Raw genomic sequence first — 23861 nt, 5'->3', positions numbered from 1 at the left:
GAAAAAAGGGAAATAAGGACGTTATCCTTATATAATAGGTCAGAAAATATACATTCTTCAGTTATGCATATAAACATTTGATGATTTATTTGAAGAGAGTGAATACCATTAAGAATGAACGAATAATGACCCAATTAAATAGCTATATCATGCATGATTGATTCCAACTGACAGAACCCTGTTTTAGGTCAGACTGATTCTGTAAAGCAGAATAAAGTGTGTGTAATAAAAAGAACTTGGTTTCCCGTACTTACTGTTGATTTTTTTTTGGTACAGTCTTCATTTGCAGTATACTTGCCTCCATATATTGACCTTATTATAGAGTACTAAGCAGTTTCACCAGATCTAGGACAGAAACACCAAAGAAAACCCCAAGCAATAAAAAAAGGTTACTCAATAACAGTGTATAAACACTTCTGTCCTCAATTTGTAGGGATCTGCAGTGGCCCAAAAAGCTAAACTAATTATTGTTTAAGATTAGATAAACAACAAAAATAATCTACTGCAGCCCAGCCACCATGATGGAGCCGAAGGCCTCCATCTTCTACTCTATAAGGCCCTGTGCCTGAACAATACTGGATTCCAGCTAACTATAGTCCATGTACAAAGCCACAAATTACTGACCTATCAGTTTACAGACTCAAAGCTGGAACAATTCAGAAAACATATGCTGTGGGATTCAGCCCTCTCTGCATACGGAACACTTAAACATTTATTTATTTATTTTACAGATTTGGCTTTAGAAAAATGCTGAAAACATGGAATAAACATGAATAACAGCAAGGCTAGCAGCGATTTCAGTACAACTACATTACTAAGGATGAAATTATGTTTGGAGTTAGATGACTGGAGTGCTAGTGATTAGTAACTAAAAACTAAAACTAAAGGTGTTAAATGCTCATGTACACATGCGTAACTTACACACACACACACGCACAAACTCTCACTCAAGCATCGCTAGGATTTGTTGACAGCTTTGCTGACAGTAGCCTCAGTGATGAGACTGCACAAAGGAATTTAGCAGTCATGCTGTTAATATGCAGCAGAACTTAACACCTTAAACCCCCCATGTGTTAACACTACGTTCAAAACAAGAGAATTCACCGCACATGGAGTGCCTGTCAAATGTAGGGACGTCATTTAAATGTTACTGTTGTTAAAAATCTTATGCCTATATCTACTCCTGATCTTAACCTCAGTAAACCACCTTTGGATTTTTAAATTTGAATATGTATTGTTTAAGTAAAAAATGAAGCCAAATGCCACCTCAAGGTTAAACTTCATGAAATATGATATTTGGTCCCCAGATAGAGATAAAACATTCCACAGACACAATACGCTAAACTTAGCTAAGGTCCCAATTGATTGCAATTAATCTCCTGAAAAAGCCAAAAATTGATCGAAAGATAAAAATAGGATGACTTGAGCAGCTCTAACTTGACCACAGCAAATATTAAAGTGGTTTCTTGCACAGAGAGCTGGCCAGAGCCAGACAGTCACAAGCAGTCAAATAAATATGAACCCAGATGATTCCATGATCTTCCTTCATCCAAACTTGGCTCAGAGTGAACGTTTCTCATCCTTTCCTGTTATTTCATGGCTGCAACATGTAACTATGGATTGGGCTTGAGCTGCTGCACAGCATACAGTAGATCTCCTGACTCACAGCTCCCAGGAAGACAGGAACTGCTGTTTGTGGTGACTCGGTTACACATTCATACATGAGTGTACATACAACTATTTAGGACCTCTAGGAAGCTATGCGTCATCACTAAAGTAACGGGTGTCAATATTATGTAATTTATGACTGTCTGAAAGGAAAGAGTTCTTGAAGTAGAAAGAAAAAGAGAGGGATTACTTGGTTTACTGTCTGCATACCGACATGATGCTCCAGGCCCCGCTCAATGTCACGTCTTCTAAATAATTCTACACAAGACCTCAGCAACAGACTAAATCTGGCATCTTTGACAGACTTGACGGAAACCAAAACATCTTAGGTGCCTAGGTTAACCAAATATAGAATGGAAGTGGAGTTCTGTATAAATTAGGCCTCCAAGAAACAAGGATACACAGGAAACCACATTAACAGTCAGTAATCAAGCCCAACCTCTTCAAAGCCAGCTAATAACATCTCACATGTTTATTGATGTAAGGGATTGAGAAACAAGTGTTATTTACTACAGGAAGAGCTACACTAAAGCATGATTACAGCACACTGCATATTTATGAATTCAATGCGCAACATCCTTGCATCCAAGTCTGAAATGTAAGTCTAAATATTGCATGCCTCCTGGAGCATACAGAAATTTTAAAACTTGAGCAGCAAACAGAAACCAGGCTTAGATGCAACCAATTACTGCCTTCTTGAAGACAGCTGAAATTCTGAATGAAAAAAAAATCCTCCCATTTTTGATACAAGAACCGATTTTGTTGCCAGAGCTCTTATTATGTGCCATGCAATTAAGCAGATGGAGGCCTAATCATTATCATCAGCCAGGCTAAACATGGCTGAGGATCTGTGATGCCAATAACACACTGAACCACATATTATCTACACGGAAGTACCATTAAAATCAAGGGTGTGCATAGAAGGTAGCTCTACCAAGTAATCTCTGTAAGGTTGTCAAGCCTGTATACACGTCTGTATATAATACCGTTTTTAATGATGTCAAAGAAAAAAGTGTACTGTTGTAATGGATACTATTGCTGCCTCACAGCTCCAGGGTCGCTGGTTCAATTCTGAGCTCGGCTTAGTGTATGCGTGCAGTTTCACGTTTCCATGTGGTTCTTCTGGGTTCTCCGGTTTCCTTCACCACCCCAGAAAATGCAGTTAGGTGAAGTGACTATGCTATAATTTCCTTACCTGTGAATAACACGAGTGAATATGAGTGGCCTTCTAATTAGACAGTTCTATGTGAAAAAAAAATCTGTGATTTTTATTGTTTTAGTTGTTTACTGTTCTTAACAATATTTTTATGTAGAACTTTTGAAGGCATCTTTTCTTAACAGCATAAGATTTAGTACAGCGCTGTATACACAATAGAATTCTCAATGAAATATTGTGCATTTATTTGCTTATAGCTGGGAATGGTTTAAGAGAACAGGGAGGTGTAACGTGATTACTCTTCATGTTCATGGTGACAATCAGTAATCAACAGGCATTTAAAAGAGAGTAAAAGTCGGTGCACTTGGATTAGGTTACTGATACTGAGGATTGAAGAATAATACGAGTACAGACTTGAACAAACAAGGCAGCTATAAAAGGTCTGCTACTGACAGATCAGAATATCCTGTTCATAAAGGGTTCATTTTAAGTAATGAACAGGATTCACTGTTTTATGTGTGCAAAATTTTCTAGTTCTATAAACATCTAAATGTAAAAAAACATCTAAATGTAAAACTGAAATAATTTTTAACTCCTGAATAAAATCTTCACACTTGAATTTCATAGACACGTGGATTGTAATGTATGTGTAATGAAGATACACAAAAATAGGCCCACTTCTGCATTCTCTTTAGTCTTTCCTGCACTTAGGCATAAAAGCAAGACACAGTTATGAAGCTCAGAATATCGTCTCTTACCCAGGGCCAGAAGAACATCTGCTGGTAAATGCTCCGTCAGCGTCTCGTTACTCTATTAATGTTAAATGATGTACGCGAGCTAAAAGCTTGCTGCACAGTGATAACTTGGTAAACAAAAGATCCGCCGGTGCTATCACAATTATTTTTCCCATAGCCCATCCCTTGTTATGATCCATGTTAAGGTCTTTACATGTCTCTTTCCCTCCTCTACAATATGCTTCCAACTGTTAAGGCAGTGCATGACTTGCCAACTCACTCTGCCCACAAGCCGATGGCCAAAATACACATTGGCACACTGCCATATTCGCACCCCTACCTTTGCCACAGAGTACAGCATCCCAGCCTATGTCTGGCAAAAAAAACAAAAAACTCCAAAACCTTCAAGCGCACCATCTGCTCAAAATCTGTAACAAAGATGAATACTAATTAAATGCTAATTTACAGTGTAGTCAGATGGACATTTTTACCACCATTAATTTATGCTAACAGACAAGTAAACTTTGTTTGAAAATGCCACAGTCACTAAAAAATGTCTGGGTTGATTAGATTCTTTGTGCAAAGATGATGAGGGAAAAATAATCTAATCTCTGAACCACACACAGACACGTGCACACACACAAACACCATACTCGAAAGACAAAGAGTTTATGATCTATTCATGTTTATCACTGTATGGTGAAAATGTAAAAACATCCATAGCATATGTGAAATATTAAATAAAATAAAAAAAGGCTTTGTGATGTAGATGCTACAAAATGGAAAATGACAGTAAATAAAAAGAATTGTGAGATTTGTCTTCATTATCAGCAATAACAAGACAAGATCTTGTCTAACAAGACAAGATAACAAGATCTTGTTTGTTCACTTTTGCTACTTTCAGTGTTAGGGCCAGTCGTTTATGAAGTGCCGGCTGCTATAGATATGAAATCTTTTACTTTTCCTCACAGCAAATGTTCAGATTGTAAAAACAGGTTTTACGTGCATACGTCTTGGTATGTTTGCATGAAATATTTTGGTTAAAACAATTACCACAGAATCAGATGACAAGAGAGAAATGTCATGAAAGGAAGCTCAACCTGTTCTCACTAAACCCTCAATTGTCTATGTTCAATTTCTGATTGTATATATAATAGTCAAGTTTATTTAATAAAAAATGCATATGGTCAGTAATTGCTTACTAAGTATATCACACGTTAGTAATAGATGCACTGAGCACTTAAAACACCACAAAAGTTGGTTGAAAGCCAGACTTAAAAATCTCTGAATCTCTTTAAACTTTCAGACAATGACAAACCTAACCTTGGTCCAGACACACAGGTGTATAGATGAAGTTACTCAATAACTAAACAGCTTTATCTTTGTGTTGCAAGAGCACAGAGACAGTGTAAATCATGCTTGTGAGAAAATAGTGAGATGGTGTTCAAAGACATCCCAAAACATTATGAGATGTCCTTCACTACCGCACCACAACTGCTTTTAGGATGCCAAAGAAAACAACACATACAATATAATGAAAAATCATGTATTGAAAGGCTGTAACATGTTCAGCGCCCTGCAGCAGTGCTTTTAAGATCAGGTGCCAGGGATGAAATAAGTGATTGTCATGTGAGAAGCTGTAATGTTTTTAAGCAAAGTCATCTGTTTCTTTTGTTGCGTCTCTAGCATGCTAATACTGGAGCAAATCTGTCTAAACCCTATGTATTCTGATTTTTTAAATAACAGACACTAATCTAGTAAACAAAACAAGGTTTCTGTGACAATCAAGTTCCTCTGATTGTAAAAGCAGGGCATATTGTTTGCATAAACAAATCTACGGCTTTCATACTGACACTTATCAATCTTTTATACTTTATAGCACAGCAATATAAAATCTGAAAGATATTATACTTTCAAATGTTCACACACAGATTTGACTCTTACTGTGATGTAACCCAAACCTATTGAGATTAACGTGTCCTCATCTGAATGAACGGTCAAGCCTCAAATGTTCAGTATTTCAGAATCTTAGATACAAACGATATTTAACTCATAAGTAAGGGTAGTTTTGGGAACAAGCACAGAAAAACAATCCATGACGGGCCATTGTGAGTGTGGCCTATTACTATTTCCTCGTTCCTGTTGATTATCTATTACTGTAGATACTAAAGTTCTTACACCACAGGACTTTTGTTTTTGTTTTGTGTCATGGTTTTTAATTGCTTCTAGCTACATGTACAGTATTTTCCGCACTATAAGGTGCACCCAAGAGCTTTAAATTTTCTCAAAATTCGGCCATGTGCCTAATAATCCGGTGCGCCTTATGTGTGCACCGAGTTCCAAAAATCTGTAAAAATGTTGTGCAACTTTGGTAAGTGCTCCGCTTGATTGACTGTCGGACCATTTCCCGCTGACACAGGGACGTAATACATGCACTACGTACGCTGGCAGCGATAAACCAATCAGAGGACATTACGCAATACGTACGCTTACCTCCACCACGCCTCCGGTAGGTACACTACTGGTATGATGCAAAACAACATTTGTTTCTTCCTAACCATTATGCGCTCCACACTCCAGTCCAGTAGGTGGCGGTAAATGCACCTTGAGGTGGTTTGCCATCCGCCAATAAAAATCAGATGCTTATGAGGTACAATTCAAACTACAGGCTATCAGTTACACGGTTGTAAATGGGAATAGAGCAGCTGAAAGAATTCGACATCAATGAATCTATGGTTCGGAAGTGGAGGAAGCAAGAAAATGTACTGTGCCAAGTTAAGAAGACACAGTATATGAGGACTTTGATGGATTTGTGGGAGAAGATTGATTAAAAAATAATGTGTGTGTATTGTTAAATAGTAGAATAAAGTTCAACTAAACTCACTGTTTTGCTTCTGTTACCTTTTTGTAGACCGTATGTTTTAGCATGTGCCTTATAATACGGTGCGCCTTATGTATGGGTTAAGTACAGAAATAGACCCTGTAATTGAGACTGCGCCTTATAATCCGGTGCGCTTTATAGTGCGGAAAATACTGTGATATTATGAACATACACATGACAAGTTATTTTCTCTCACATTATTCCAGCTAGAAACGTTCTCCAGTCTCTCTCAAAGTTAATAATAATAATAATAATAATAATAATAATAATAATAATAAAACAACCCTTTTGTCCTGACTTGTAGTTACAAACTGATGAAAGCTGAGACACCTTTCTTCTTTATTATGTTAATAAATAAATATATATATTAAAAAAAACCTAAAACAATAAAGCTATCAATGATACATTTCTCTTTCCTAATTAGCACCATTTTTGTGTCTGTAAATCTGTATATTTTAAGTTTATAGATTATGTGGAGTCTTCGGCTTATATTTAAGTCCCTGAAAAAGGAAACAAATGAATAAAATAATAAACTAAAAGTTATAGGAGTTAATCAACACACATCTGACTGACCAGAATCCAGAATTTAGAGACACATATTCAAATAAGTTTAATGGGATACTCACCCACTTGCTCTATGGACACAAAGATTATGGAATAACGCCAGAAGTGGAGTTTAACAGTGAATGTAACAGACCTCGGGAGAGCGATCAGACTCGGAGGAGTTTCGGACAGTCCCTTCGGGTGTGTAGGAAGTGGGCGGGGCTTTTAGTTGTGGGACAGATGGGCGTGGCTTTTTAGTTGTGGGACAGAGGGGCGTGTTTTTTTGTTGTGGGGCCAGTGGGCGTGGCCTCTGCGTGGCTGACTGACACCACCCCGTTGAGCTCGAGGTGCGCGCACGTGCTCTGACGAACAGCCCAACGGTCGAATTCTGACAGGAATAATAACTCACACAAAGCTAGATAATAAACATAACGAAGAGATCAACCAAACCCCACCGTGCTGGTGTACCGTGTCATGACAAAACCCGGCATGTCGATGGATTAATTTCATTCCCTGTTGTCAGTGGTTCAGACCTGGGTGTGAGCTCCAGTTTACCTCAGACAGAGCTGAGACACTGGCAGGTAGGCGGCTGCTACAGAAAAGCATCCGTTACTGTAAGAACCTTTCCGGCACGACGCTCAGGAAACAGAAACTTAAACAGCTGACACATTACACAGGGATACAAACCCTACATCAGACCGCCATAATATAACAAAACAGTAGGAGATGTAGAAGTGTAGTCACCTATTTAACACCCATCACGTATCTGGAGCTCAGCGCATCCGTGTTTCAAACGAATAAACCTCCACTCGAATCCACGCTTCCCGAGTCACGCTAAAATAACATTTTCTAAACACCTTAGGGTGTTTTCTTATAAAAACGGGTTAAATTGTATTCGCCGTAAGACGGTCAGTATCGTGGTCCACGTCGCGGAAAGAAAGGATTGTGAGAAACGCCTCTCCCATTGGCCATTGGAGAATTGTTCGGAGAAGATGCGTGTCATTGGATAACAAAGCTGTCGGTCAAGGAAACCCGAAGATGTGATTGGTTCCTGGTGCCTTAAAAGCCTGTCGCGCAATAGCGTTGTAATATCTCCAGACTCCCGCCCATGTCTGACGCAAATAGTGAATGAAGACAGCGATGCTTCTCATTTTCTAAACCGCACCTCCTCGTTTCTTTTCCTTGTGTCCCTTAATCTCTTCTTAGCTCTCTCTATCTCAGCGTGAGATATTGTGAGAATGTTAACAAAAGTGTTAGAAGAGCGCTTCAGCTCTTATATAAATAACTCAGGGATTCGATAGTGAATATTGGCATCAGGACTGAATTTCACACATTACTTGTGCTCAGATATTTTCCTAAACGTATAGACTGCCAGAAAAGGCACTTTCATAGATCTCACAGAATCCACTAATCTTGTGATGCTACTAGGAAACAAAGGAAACAAAGCTCCTTGAGAAAGATTTGCAGTTATATGACCTGATAATTGTATGATCCAGTATGTGGCTGACACCTTTATCCAGAGCGACTTACATTATCTACATTTCTTTTATACAGTTGAGCAATTGTGGGTTAAGAGCCTTGCTCAGGGGCCCAACAGTGTCAGCTTGGTGGACCTGGGATCGAACTCACAACCTTCTGATTGGTAGCCCAACACCTTAACCAGTAGGCTAACACACCCCCCCACTATGCTCACCGGTGCTGGTGCTGTAAGTGCGTACAGTTGTAGCAGTGGGTGGCGGTGAATCTGAATCAAGTGATGCTGTGTCATCATCTTGGGAGCAGCCAGCTTGGATGGCACGTAGGTAACTATGGCTTCGGGAACGGAAGCAGGTGGGCAAATCAGGGTCCTCTGCCCGTGAGTGAGAGCGTGTGAGTGCGTGCATCTCTCCGAACACAGATTCTGAACAGGAGTCTTCTCCATAGCGTTGGTTCAACTCTGAATCCCGCATCTGAAGCGACAAAGTGACCATGTGGGGTGTTATCAGTACAGAGGAAGGTTCACAGTTAATATATGTAAGTATATGTAAGTCTGTGCTGTCATTTCTTCACAACTAAACCCAAGTCTGGACAGTGGGAGAAGGTGGGGAATGCTCAGTATACTGTATGTCTGGCTTACTCCTTAACTCAACTATTTAATAAGTTGAAGTGAAGTTTACAGACACTTCAAAGTAATTATCAGTAAAATAGCTTGGATGCAAGTATTTAAATATGTTTTATTCCTGTGGCAGACTAAATAAAACAAGCTCTTAAGAGTAAAGAAAAGAGGAATTCATTGACATGATATCAATGCTGAGGCAAATTTTCTGCAGTAAATATTCTACTGTACATTCTGTGGCAACTGAGCATCATATATTTCTACTAATAGTCACAGTTAATTTTTTTTTCTTCACTTTGCATGAATAGGATCCTGTCAACAGCACTCAAGCAGTAGCATTAACAGCCAATTCATTCTAGTGGTCTATATTCATTAATCCAGGCTTCTTTAATTGATCATTTGTCACTCGGGAGACGAGTGAGACAGGGTGGAAATGACTCAGAGGCTAATCTCAGATGCTTTTCACAGCCACTTAGGCATGGGACCATGTTTCTAAAACTGTTATGAAATTATAAATGCATACACTTGTCAACTTGTCAAGATATGATTATTTCTAAAGATCTGCACGGGCTATGATATCTCAGACTCATGCAAAACATGCAGTGGACATCTGACCTGGCTGATGCAGCTGTTGCGTCCAAGTGTGCTGCAGCCCTGGCTGAAGTCATCATCATCCCAGCGTGGGAATGATGAGCTTACAGAACCTCCAATACAGTCCAAATTATCCACACTGCGATTCCCAGAGAATTCTCGCAGAGATGGAAGACAACTGAGAAGAGAGGAGCAAAAAAGAAGAGAATATATTTGAATTTGCCTCTGTAACAGTAACTATTTCCTGATGTTACTCTAGCCTTCCAATGTGCGTTTATAAATACAAAGCAAATGGAATAAGTTAAGCCATGAAGAAAAAGCTTTGTAAAGCTGATGTAGACAAAAATATAGCATACAAGTTTGGGTTGTGCATTTACAGTGCCTTGCAAAAGTATTCATACCCACTGAACATTTTGACACATTTCAACCACAAACAATAATGTATTTTATTATGATTTTATGTGATAGACTAACACACAGTGGCACATAATTGTGAAGTGAATGGAAAATGATAAATGGTGTCCAAATTGTTTTTAGAAATAAATATCTGAAAAGTGTGGCGTGCATTTGTATTCAGCCCCACTGAGTCAATAATTTGTAGAACCACCTTTTGCTGCAATTACAGCTGCAAGTCTTTTGGGGTATGTCTCTACCAGCTTTGCACATCTAGAGAGTGACATTTTTTGCCCATTCTTCTTTGCAAAATAGCTCAAGCTCAGTCAGATTGGAGGGCGAGCGTCTGTGAATAGCGATTTTCAAGTCTCGCCAAAGATTCTCAATTGGATTTAGGTCTGGACTTTGACTGGGACATTCTAACACATGAATATGCTTTGATCTAAACCACTCCATTGTAGCTCCTGCTGTATATTTAGGGTCATTGTCTTGCTGGAAGGTAAACCTCCATCCCAGTCTCAAATCTTTTGCAGACTCTAACAGGTTTTCATCTAAGATTGCCCTATATTTGGCTCCATCCATCTTTCCATCAACTCCAGCCAGCTTCCCTGTCCCTGCTGAAGAAAATCACCACAACACGATGCTGCCACCACATACGGATGATGTGTTCAGGTTGATGTGTAGTGTTAGGTTTCCGCCACACATAACGTTTTGAATTTTGGCCAAAAAGTTACATTTTGGTCTCATCTGACCAGAGTACCTTCTTCCACATGCTTGCTGTGTCCCCCATGTGAATTTCTTATGGCTTTCTTTCAACAATGGCTTTCTTCTTGCCACTCTTCCATAAAGACCAGATTTGTGGAGTGCATGACTAATAGTTGTCCTGTGGACAGATTCTCCCACATGAGCAGTGGATCTCTGCAGCTCCTCCAGAGTTACCATGGGCTGCTTCTCTGATTAATGCTCTCCTTGCACGGCCTGTCAGTTTAGGTGGACGGCCATGTCTTGGTAGACATGAAGCAGAGTTACTCTTACCACCATGAAAATTATTTTCCCATAACAGCAGGTACGGAAGTGTTTTATTCCACTTATTTAACATGTTTAAAAGTATCCGTTTATTAATAAATGACGCTTTTACCTGTTCACTGTATATTTTTTTCTCCATCTTGAAGTTTGAAGACAAAATGCAGCATGTTGTGTTATTGAGAAACCAGAATCAAAAGAATCTGACACCCAAGACTTCTCTGATAAATGTTAAATAAACATCTCCTTAAAGAGAGGTGGTTATTAATTCAACCATTATCTGATTTAAACTGTAATGCCATTAATATATATTCTTGCAGCTGGAATCTCTGTCTGATCTGTGCTATAATAGAAAATGAATCAACACCGTCTGACTGTCCAGTTCAACAATGCTGTAATATAAATCCTTTAAAAAGGTTTTCTATTCACTGATTTATTCATAACAATTCATCAGTCTATGACACATGATGTGTCAGTTGTAGTGGCCACTCCACTTGTAGTGGCCAGTTTGATCCCAGTACTGTCAAGCTGCTACTGTTAACTCTCATCTACTCTGAATAAATCTGAATTGCTTTAGAAAGTCGTAACAATGGTAACAATTAATTAAATGGTGATGGTAATGTTTAATGGTAACAATCACATTAAACCAGGGGAGTACGATCTTATCCTGATAGGGCTGGTGTGTGTGCAGGTTTTTTCTTTTTATAAAAATCAAGCAGAAGCCATTTTATTTATTGAAAGCTAAGATCACCAGGTAGACTCAGCTGTGGTTCCTGCATCGATCTGAAGGAAAACCTGCACCCCCACTGGCCCTTTGCGGATAAGATTGCACACCCCCGAATTAAAAACAAAGGACGAATCCAACTAGAGTACAAATGACCATTCTTATGATTTATCCAGAAAGGACATCTAGGGTGAGTTTGAGCAATGTCCACAAACTCTGAACAGGCTTTCCCCATTTTGCTTCCCTGAGTTTTGACAGTAAAAGCATAAAAATTTTCCATGTCTACCTAACTGCAGATCGATTAACTAGAGAAAGCCACTCAAGAGTTGTAGAATCCAGAGCCATAGTCATTAATCATCTCATACAAGGAGTACTGAGCACTCAGGCTTGGTAGAATCTGATATCGGATCTTCGAGACAGAAAATGCATTAGCTTTTATCGTAGCACTGTTACTGTGTACTCATATTCTGAGATGAATGTAGACCCTGGATGAACTGCAGGGCTGAAGTCTATGGTAAAGCAGCTCCCCCCGGTGTGCTGTGTGAGGAGCTGCAGCTGACCTGCTTCTCTTCACTGCACTGACCTTACGGAGCGTCCGATCTGCTGCAGAGTGGCAATGCTATGGAGGGGAGACCATAGGGCCTCCAGATCCCCCTGCAGCATCGAGTAGTCCAGCGGACGGCTGGGAGAGAAGGCATTTAAATGTGAGGAGGGCAAGAGGGTAACAGAGGTTAGGGATAAGGAGGAAGGTATGGTGTACCAAGTGAGGGGGAAATAATTCTGAACATGTAAAGGGATAAATTGGGTTAGATAGGATTTCTTGGAGAGCGAGATATTCTAATAGAAAAATGAAAGCTCTGCACTACACTGGCCCATGGCTAGCATTAAAGCTTGTTCTGCAGGTTGCTAATTGTACTGTTTAGTGTTTTTACTTATAACTCTGAACACAGACAGAAAAAAACAAACAAATAAGACTGCATTTAAAAGGTCACCTAAAGCTTAGGTTTAGCAAGAAAAAGCAAGACCAAGCCCTCTCTTTTAATGTAGTCTTTCAATTTCTTAATTGAAATAGTATAATGAAAGCAGTTCATTATAATTCTTCAGTCAGGAATAACATGTGCCAGCATTGGCAGACACTAAAGTACAGACAACTCCTTGACAATCTCTTACAGGAATCCCACAGCTACTCAGAAGATCGGTGACTCCCCAGTGACTTCAAGAGGTTCTCACAAAAAGTACTGAAAAGCTGCAGGATGGCTGTTAGACTTCTCAGACTTTATTGCTTTTCTGCTATTTCTGGACTGTATTGATTTCTTGATATTGATTTTATTTATACAGGCAGCGGTGAAATTTCATCTCCACCATTTCCAAATCATATTCTTGATCACATCAATCAATACATTATATATATTTTAAGTAAAATATATATAATGTATTGATTGTTGTGATCAAGAATATGGTTTGGGGGTTTATATCTTCTTGGCTTGTTACTTTTTGCTAAAAGTCAGTGAGGTGTAACCATGTACCTAAACACAGCATTCAGATCAAACCTGAAAATGTGTATTTTATTAACATCGACAAAAAAGAGGTGTAATAATCCTGCACTCCTCACACTTCTGTTTTCTGTTTATTGGAAAGTGTGGGAGATAAAAAGAGGGGAAGCTAGCTGAGCTAAATCTATCACATGAGTAGGCACAGCTTGAATGTGTGTGTGTGTGTGTGTGATTGGGTGTATTTATGGTAATGGCATAATGCCCACTTACTTTCTGGAAGGGAACTGGTCACTGAGGGACTGCTGTGTGGCTCGCAGGTAGCTCTGTCTGCGCGCAGCAGTTTTTGGTGAGGGTTTCAAGCTGCTGTCTGAGTCATCGCTGTCCTCCAGGTCCCCCATAGCCTTTACGTAGCTACCACTGCGCATCCGTCTGCATGGAATCTCAGCTCGACCAATAGTTCCACTCCATTCTCCTGTAGAGGGCATCTAAATGCAGTTCACAGGTTGAACATAATAAATATAAATACTGTTGGCAAGACAGAACCTAAAATTAAGTTCAGGTTATAACAAGACACTGTACGTAAGCAGTGTTTACTTCTAGTATATGTATAGTTTTGTTTGATTTGTTCAATATGTGGTTTAAATAAATACAAAAAACCATTGAAAGCTTCATTACTAAGACATAATGTTAACCTTTTCTGAAATTAAAAAAAAACAACTAGCTTTTTGTTGTAGTCTTGTTTGTGATATGATAGCAAAAAAGTCCTAGCTGGTTCTATAATACTTAATCAAAGAAACATCTCAGCATCAGTGAACAATCTGAAAGATTCACTATACCACCAGACTCACCCTGCCTCGCACCTGTAGATAATGGCAGGCCAGCTCCTGTTGGCATGACTTGGACTTGAGCAGAGTGCGATCCAGTGTGGCTGAGCCCTTCTGGCACAACTGTCTACTTGGCCCCAGTGTGAGTGTGGACCATTGTCCACCCTTCCCATAATTCCCTTCCACAACTGCCATTCTTCCTCCTCCTCCTCCTCCTCCTCCTCCTCCTCCCCCAGGGCCTGGTAGTGCAAGGAGGCCCTGGTGTTTCATGTCATTGCTGCTCTTTGAGGCTTTTAGTGTGTGCTCACTAATGGTGTTGTAGCCTTGCATTAAGTACTTTGAATTCACTTGGCTTTCCAGTGCTGACCCTGATGCAGAGCTCTGACGACCCAGAGTCATCATTGCCACAGGGCTCCTGTAGTTAATGATGTCACTGTCCAGGTCATCTGAGCTCCAGTAGCCAGACATGTTCGAGCGTGGACGCCGTTTTGCAGTGCCCTCACTCTTGGCCCGGTCTTTGCTTTTGCTGCGCCGGTGGTGTTTGTCCTCGTTGGCACTGCTTCCTGATCGCCCATTCATGTTACCCTTCATAGCCGAGCTTTCTAGTGACTGTGATTTGGCAAAGAGTTTCTGCACAGAGTGGACCAGATAACGGATCTTTCCTGGGCTATCGGTGCGCTGCTGCTGTTGTTTAGTTGTTTCCACAGCTGTGCTACGGTGAAATTGTAAGGTGCTGAATCCATCCCTCTGCCCTGGCAACTGCTTTTCAAACTGATCCAAGAGGTTCGCTGGTAACCGGTTCATCTTCCCTGCACCTAGATGAAGAGTTTAATATATGTTTTAGCTGACTGCTAAGGCTGTTAAGCCTCATTCTTGCACAGCAGTATATTATATAATATTATTACTTATTGTCAGACCTGGAAAAGTTGGCAAAATTCAAAAGGTTTGGTGGAATACGTATGGAAAAATGTTATTCAGCTAAGACCCAAATCTGTTAATTTGTTAGCTCACCTTTTACTTACGTTAACTTTTTCACATTAACTTCATGCATGTCACAGTTTATGTTTTCTCATTTCATTATATTGTTTATAACCCTGAAAAAGGATTATTTTTACATGTGAAAAGGGAAAGCATCCTGCATGAAAATGACCAAATGTTGGTCTAGACTGTTTGGAGATTATGTATGATTATGCTAGTTGTGCTGATTGTCAACAACTGTTCTACACTAACCTGTGGTTAACATGGGTCACCTATAAATTAAATGAACACTGTGTCATTTGTGTCATGCGCTGACTATTTATAGAATACATTATCAAAATCATCAGAAAAAAGCAATCTGGCTTTATGGACCACACATAACAGCTGTAGGGAAATCAAATAGACAAGAAAATCCTGCCGATTTATTTGCTCCACAGCTATATTCTACAAAAATCCCTTTCGTAAATCAACAGTATCGATAGCTATGTATCAGCTATATAAAGACCTACATTAATTATGTAAGCACAGGCATTTAATCTGAAATTCAAGTACCTCTCCTGACCTGACCTGATATAGTAGCAGATCCACTGGTGATCATGGTTGTGCGTCCTGCTCCAAGCCCCATGTTCATTCCCATGCCTACAGACATAGAGGTACCAAGTGTGCCTGTGCTGATGCCCCTGATGTTGTCTCCATCTGGAGGTGAGAAGTCACTCTGCTCAAAATGGGAGTTGAAATGGATACGTGGGAAAGTGCTGCTGGTTGACAGCTGGTTGCTGAGGGGCATCAGGCAGTCTGGGGGAAGACCACCTGAGCTTGGTGAATTGGAGAAATGATGGGGCTCCATGGCTCCATAGTGATCCATGGTGGAAGAAGGGACAACGTAGGGTTGCCGCGAGAGGGTGGAACTTGCTGAGGGTGGGTACATTGGATCTAGGCGGGAGGGCGTGTGTGGAGGGTCACAGTCAGAGATGTGATGTGTGCGGTGGGGGGTGTAGCCTTTCATGATGTGACGTGGCAACCCCCCCAAAAGACCCCTAAAGTAGCAGCATGGCTCCACCAGGGAGAGAGAGACACCCTGGAGGAGATGTCCTGGAGACAAATGAGGTAAGGGGAACAGAGAGGAAAAACTGTGTCAAAATGTCTCATACTGTTATCAGCAGAACCATATTAAAGATGCAGTTTTTTAGAATTCACAGCTGCTTATGAGGTAAATCACAATTTCAGTAAAATTGACAAAGCTTCTTCCCTTTCACTGAACCTGTGTTAAACTGTGTATCCCTTATGAGATACCTTGTGAGCACTTCTGTGAGAGTGAAGCTAATTTCTGAGCATGTGTAGTGTGAAAAGAACTTTGAAATAATAACAAAAAGTGTAGCATTGCATATTACATTTCTTTTAGGACTATAAACACATTACATTTAATTTAGTGATTAATGGATTTGTTCAAATTTGGTATTCAGGCGATACTATTTTGGACACTGGTGAACTGACATGAACTAATATCAGCAGGTTAGCAGAGTACTGTAAGTAGAATGAGATCACATATCAAAATGACACTAACATATAAAAAACACCTGCATACATAGACACACATAATTTGTTTAAAAAAATGAACATCATTTGTACTAAACCATCTGTTAGGGTAAACTTTGGCACTTTATCTAGATGTGTGTGTGCACACACACGCCACAGATAAAAATCATTTTTGTAAACAGGACAATAAGCAGATTGTAGAAAAGCTGTTGCAGTTAAATTGTTTCATAATGGGAGTGAATGGGCCTGTTGGAGAAAAGGGTATCTTACGCAGCTGGCCATTTCACCCTAAGCAACAAACAACCTCTCCTCCTTTTTTTTTATTAGGACACTGACTAGCAGACACCTGCCTCGCAGAGACACAACATACAGCTGTCTTTTTTAGTTAAGCACACATTCTTCTTGCATAAAAGCCATAAAGATAGCTTAAAGCATGTTGTATGGCTTCCTCTTGATCTACAGCCAATACTAGTAGGAAACCACTACCAAATATTGTGTGCCCAGGCTGTCTGTGGCTTTCTATTGCCTACTTGGCATGTTAGAACATGCCAGATAGAGAAAGGAACCATTCATTTGCTCCAGCATAACATTCACTGGCATCAGAACACCCACGATAATACTACAATGTAGTAATTTGTGTGCAGCAGTTAGATGATGTTGACTAGTATGGTCACTTATAGTATGGTTCTTCACACCATGTCAGTATATAGATATAGAGATTGCATTTGCAAGACAGAAAGAAAGTGAGACAAGGAAAGAGAGAGGGCAAAACAAGACACCACAGAAGTATAAATGAAAAAAACAGCAGAAACCTGAAATAGGGCTGGCAATGAGTAGCTGACAGATACAAGCAGATGATGTCTTACAGGAAAAGGAGGTACATTATGCTATCAGCAATACTTGATGTACTGTACAAAAGCTTCCGAAATGTAGAAGAGAAAAGAAAGAAGAGCTCTAAGGAAAAGTGAAAATGAAAAAAGCAAAGCATTTTAGTTCAAGTGAAACATTAAATTCAATTAAATGAAATCCATGTAAAATTTAATCTGGCATCAAAAAATTCAAAATTAAATTAACCTAATACAGTGGACATACCTCATGAGAAACTCTTTCTCTCTCTCTCTTTCACACACACACACACACACACACACACACACACACACACACACACACACACACACACACAAATGCTTGTGAGGGTCTCTCCTGATATAATTATTATTGCAACTAATAAATGCTGAGTTTACGTTTACATTTTGTACATTCGACAAAGGAAATAAAATAAAAAAATGTCAGATATTCCTATTTTTGGTGCCTACCAAAATACACGTGCATTGTGTGTTCTGTAGAGTGAGTGTGACAGAGAGAGTTAGGTAAAGCTCCAGGTGTACAGACTGTATTTTTTGGACTTGATTCCCAAGCAGTCACCATCTGTTAAAGTCTTCAGTAAAGGAATGACACTGCCCCTAATACTAAACAGACACCCACACACAATGTAGTTAAACCCATTAAACCTTTAAAAATATGAAGTTGTTTTTCCATTCAGCTCATGGATTTTGGTGTACAAGTTTTTGCCTCTGAAGTATACAAGAATATGTTATCTATTGAAAATCCTCTGGAAACGGCTGAGTCTCTTTCTTCCGCCTGTCGGTTTGAAGTTCCAACCTGACCTCGTTGCTATTTTGACAAAGGCACAGTCTGGGTAGTCACAAGCCTTCAAAGCCTCACAGAGTTGTTTACACTCTTCATTCTTGAACTCAATGTCAGTTGGTATATTTTCACTCCAGAGCTCCAACTACTCCAATGTCTCCCTACTATATTTGAGTGTGGGAATCAAATAGCACGTTCCCGCATTAAATAGCTAAACACATGCAAAATTCCATACTTACTCACAAGGACATGCACCTAAACACAATCAAAATATATCAGTGTAACTCAAGGGCCAGACTTCAACAAACTTGAATGGCTTTATAACTAATGAAAGGCATAAAAACACATCAAAAAGCCACACTTAAATAAACATTGAAATTGTAGACCAGTGCTAAAGCTTCTCTAAAAATGCTTATGATGATATAGTTATCATTAATACCAACAAACAGCCTTCCTCACCAAACAGCAATCCTTAATGCTCTTGTGGTTAAATGGGCTCAATACAGCAGCCATGCACCAAAATCTGGCAGAAAACCTTCCCAGAAGATCAGTGGTTATTAAAACAGCAAAGGGGACAAAATCAACGAGAATTGATGTTCAACAAGAACATATGTGTTTGATGTCCACAAACCTTTGCCCACATAGTGAAGCTCTAGCCGTAAAACAAATTTTTAGAACTTTGACACTTTGTCTGCCAGACCTTTTGTATTAACCTGCAATCAAAATTTTTCAGCCAACTGGAACACCAAGAAACAACAGACCAAACAGCAGTCTCTGACCGTGAAGATGCAGGGAAACTGCTCCTTTGCATGTTATTGTATAAATGTGAATCTTCCACATCAAATTGCATGTTATGTAAATGACTTGCATTCACCTGGATCTCCAATCAACCTCAGAGTTTTGTTCTCGACTGCTTGTGGATGATATGAGACTGATCCCAGTTTGTCTCTGTTTTCATTGGATTAGAACTCAGGAGCAGTTTCTGAAACTTTTGTGTAATCTCCACTGAAAATTGTAGACCTTGTCTCTCTTCCAGCGATCTCTAGCAAATCTGTCTTGACTAATGCCACAGCATGACCTTTGCCATGACAGCTGCTGTAATGTGTATGCACTGTGGTATAAGGCTGTCTCTGCAAACTCCAAACCAGTCACCTCAACTGACACCATGGCTAATGCCATGTCACCACACTGCAATCTGTACTGAAACCCATGCACACTGAGTAAGATGACTTAACCAGGATATGCCAACAAAACAGATGTAATCCTCTCAGGACACACAGTTTGAATTATAAAGCAACTTTCCCTCTCCCACTTTTTAAAATAGTTTTATAAATAGTAAATTGCAGAGACCCACTATTGCTTCCCTTAATCTGTGTTGTCAGAACTCTACTGTAATCTTTGTTCATTCTATTTTTCTGTTTAACCATAAATATCTAATTTTTCCATGTATATGCCAAAATTGATTGTATGTATGCATTTTACACCCATAAATATTCTGTATGATTTTTCTTATTAAACACGGTGTGTTTTTTTGTGTGTATAATGTGCCTGGTTTGATCCTGAGTTCAGGTTATGGTTTACAGAGTTCTTGTCACAGTTTCCCTACCAATCTTAGTCATTTCCTGGTTTGGACAGTGTCACCCTGTCACCTGTAGGTCTATAGTTACTCCAGCTTTTCATTAGTAGTATTATGCCTTACTTGTCTGCATGTGTGTATATATAGTCCTTCCCTGTCCTAGCCCTTGGATGGTGGTTTGATGCTTTTAAGTTGTTGGGCTGTTCCCCATGCATGTTTGTTTCACCTATAGTTGGATGTGCCTTTTTTACCACCTCTCTGATGTACATGGTCTTTCTTAAAAGACCAAAACACCTGGCACAAACCTACAATCGAAGAAGATTTGATTAATCTTTGGTTCTATAATTTCTTCTTCCTCCCATAAACATAGATGTATGCTGAATTTCCATGTATAAAAAAAGCTCATAAAACCAACCATCTACACTTAACCAAAGATCACACACATAAACACACCTACATGAAATGCTGAACAGCCTATGGGTTTAACTATGCTTTGGAAAGTACTATGGACATAAATAATAAGGAAACAGTTAGATTTTCCAACCAGAAATGTTCTAAAACCCCATACTAGTAACAGGATGATAAATGATTTGAAATGTCTGAAAACACACAACACTAGAACGACAATGTACTTGAGTGAGGAGGGGAGTGAGGTGGTTTGTCAGAATAGGAATATGTAAGTTTATATCTAAGAAAGTAATTTGGATGTATGAGAATTTTCAGGATTGTTCTTTCTCACAAACTTCAGTTTGTTTTTTTTATCCCACAGAGAAAGAGTTCAGCTGTCTTTTTTTTCACAAACAGCAGGGGGTGCCAAGGGGCAATGCATATACACAATGCATGTCCTCGTGCGCACACACACACACACACACACACACACACACACACACACACACACACACACACACACACACACACACACACACACACACACACACACACACACACACCCTGTGTAACTCCATAACCACAAAGAAAGACAACTAAGCAGAAAGTACTGCTCCATGATCAAGCAAAAGACATTATCTACCAAAATAGGGACAATATCCAAACTGGAAACATAACCGACATGATCTCACTGACTATTTTTACAATTTATTTCTTTTTTAAGAACAAATGTAAAATATGTTTTGTAATGGGGCAGCAGAGTCTGTTGTGTGAGAGCATTTTGAATCAGAATGTGTTCCTCTGGATCACGCTTGTTCTGTTATGTGTGTTATTAGATTGAAGATCCTCACCCTTATTATCTCTATGTTGCCTGGATAGTGATGCAGCTTAGAGCATGAAATACTGACTGGGACATTGCTATATCTCACCAATCTCATGCTGAGTGTGTAAGAGTAATGTATATGCATATGTTGGTATGTACACAAACTGTATGGTGTTTAATTGTGTGTATGTGTGTGTGTGTAATGGACAGAGAGTCTTGAACATCTATAATAAACATAAAAGGGAGATAAAAAGACATGATGGAAATGTGACAGGAAAGAAAGATTATACACAAGGACAGAACAGAAGGAAGCACTCAGCAACCATATGTTCACAGTGTGTAGATTATCAAATCTGTGAGTGAGAGTGAATGAGAGCAAGGGAGAGAGAGAGAGAGAGAGAGAGAGAGAGAGAGAGAGAGAGAGAGAGAGAGAGAGAGAGAGAGAGAGAGAGAGAGAGAGAGAGAGAGAGAGAGAGATGCTCAAACTAACCTTGCCCTAATTATATTCTGCTTTGGGTGGGGCTGTTTATGCTCTATTTTCACAGCTCTAATTTTACTCACTGTTTAAACTCTCCCAGTTCCCATTATAGCTCTTTGTTGTGATGTTTTTTTTCTTTGTAACTTTCCCCCCTAAATCTAAGAGTGTGAAAAAAGCAATACGAATAGTAAACTAAAGAGCTACATTTTTCTTTTCTCATCAAGTCAACTCTGAAACACACTGAGCAAGTGTTTGACTTAAAATAACCTGGAGGTGAAAAGGCTGTATTGCAGACTGGGCACAGCAGTAGCACAGATGATACCCTCTGTCTTCTAATGTCTGAGTCACACACTTCAGACAGTTGTGTGTACGTAGTTGTGTGTTGCATTCAGATATACATCCTTGGCTGACCAAAGGCAGATCAAGGACTAGATGGAGAGATTATATTTCTCATCTGATCTGAGAGCATCTGAATATCCCTGCAGAGGAGCTGGTGGAGTTGGCTAGGGAGAGGAAGGTCTGGACATCTCTGCTTAGACTGAAGCCCCTTTGACCCAGACCCAGATAAGTGAAAAAAGTACATGTCAGGCACAAGTTAATATTTTAATTGTTGCATTACACGATTCAAATAATCATCTAATCTTTGTGTTAAAGTGGTAGTATAAGAAGAAGGAGCATATGTACAAGGGCTACTTCAAAAAACAGATTATGATAAAACTTGTGAGCTGTGATATCAACAGAGATAAAATTGACCTCAAAATAAAGCTTAAATTCTCCAATGAAGCTGAATAAAATACGTTACAATGCCACTATACTACAACGTAGGTTTGGCATTTACATTTCCACCCTTGAAGTGAGTTGTTACTAATAAAATTCTTTACTTTTTAAAAGAAAGAATTTGAAAATCACTCTCAGCCCAATTTATCCCCTTTAGCATTCCCTCTTCTTTCAACAAGGCAGAGATATGAGGATTAGAATGACGTCCTTTTATCCACAGTGAGCCTTGAGCATTAGAAGAAGCACATGAGGTGTGTCTTCTGTATTTTTGTCATCTTTATTGTGTGACTTTGTATTTGCACTACAGGAAACTATAATAGCTTCATCTGAAAACCTGGAAACTGAATCGGGAAGCTGAACTAAAGTTTGATGACTATATGAAAATTTAAGCATATACAGTACAGATTTGTGACAAATAGGTATAAAACAATAATGAGAGCAATCAAAGTATGAGCTTTTAAGTTTTAAGAGGTTTTAAGAGGTTTTCTGACACGACAAGCAAATAATTTAAATAAAGCTGTGTTTGAGCAAGTGGAGAGAATTAAGTAAGTGAAGTTGTTACCCCTATATACCCCAACATATATAAAAGGGTAAAAACTTCATTAATGTTAATTTATATATATATATATAAACAGTATTTGAAGTCTTTGTACTAACCCAGAGACAGAGCTATTGTCAATAATCCTCTAATGGATGCCTGTCAAACGTGTCACCACAGGACAAGCTGTTTCCATGGCAACACTGAGTGTAATGCACAGGCTTCTTTGCTGCAGACATGTGTGTTTATTGGTGTTGGCCAGTGTAAGGGTGTGTGATCTGAAACCCTCAAGTCTCTCTTAGACAACAACAAACAAAAGAAAGCATCTGACGAGACACAAAATACGTCCTGTTACAGAGATCACCTACTGTACTTACATTTGGAATTCATCACACAGGTGGCAGGGACCAAACAAACTCTCAGTTTCCTGTAGAAACACAAATTGCTTCATTAGTAATTTCATCAGTCTTAAAAATCAAAATGTGACTGCTTTCCTTTTAAACCCTGGTGAATTGTTAATATTTGGAAAGGACACAGGTCTCCGGTGACAAAAGCTTTCTCTCTAAATGTCACTCTATCCACCATATTATTCATGTGATGTCTTATTTGAGCTACTGTATGTCTGGTAATAGTTGAGCAGAATAATATTTCATCATTTTTAATGAGAGCTAGGTTTTTAAATTGCTTTGCCTACGTAAAATGTCTCCCAAAGGATATACTACAGTCTGTGAAGTTTGAAAAAAGATCAACAGCAGATGAGCTAAACTCTTGTGGATTAAACAAGAATCCTAAGGTCATAAAACACAAGAATGTGCAGCGTGAACTGTCTTAAGAGATCTGAAAAAAACATCTGGGTCTGAGTAATGAAGGTTGTATGTTTATTGAGGTCCATTGTCAAAGGCTAATCCAACCAAGTGTATGTATAAACAAACAAACAAACAAACAAACAAACAAACAAACAAACAAACAAACACATTAGTATCCTTATCATTTGAA

General features: G+C 39.2%; 1 protein-coding gene across 10 annotated transcripts in view; it reads right to left on the bottom strand.

Annotated features, from left to right (window-relative positions):
- The window catches only part of dlgap4b (discs, large (Drosophila) homolog-associated protein 4b), a 90656-nt gene that overhangs the window by 10500 nt on the left and 56295 nt on the right, over positions 1-23861 (bottom strand). For 2 of the 10 annotated variants that reach the window (XM_047813651.1, XM_027146705.2), the window contains 7 exons: positions 23243-23292; positions 15671-16195; positions 14150-14940; positions 13572-13786; positions 12392-12490; positions 9693-9846; positions 8676-8931 (listed from right to left, as the gene is read on the bottom strand). In XM_047813651.1, the coding sequence (XP_047669607.1) occupies positions 8676-8931; positions 9693-9846; positions 12392-12490; positions 13572-13786; positions 14150-14940; positions 15671-16109 (1954 nt within the window). In that variant the 5' untranslated portion in view covers positions 16110-16195; positions 23243-23292. Of the gene's footprint in view, positions 1-254; positions 346-3582; positions 3762-7065; positions 7706-7726; positions 7940-8675; positions 8932-9692; positions 9847-12391; positions 12491-13571; positions 13787-14149; positions 14941-15670; positions 16196-23242; positions 23293-23861 lie in introns of those variants that run through there. The other 8 variants (XM_047813655.1, XM_047813657.1, XM_047813652.1 and 5 more) reach the window with 7 other exon arrangements.

This window comes from Tachysurus fulvidraco, chromosome 5 (assembly GCF_022655615.1).
Source record: "Tachysurus fulvidraco isolate hzauxx_2018 chromosome 5, HZAU_PFXX_2.0, whole genome shotgun sequence".
Taxonomy (NCBI): Eukaryota; Metazoa; Chordata; class Actinopteri; order Siluriformes; family Bagridae; genus Tachysurus; species Tachysurus fulvidraco.
This window is presented reverse-complemented; position numbering and strand designations above follow the sequence as displayed.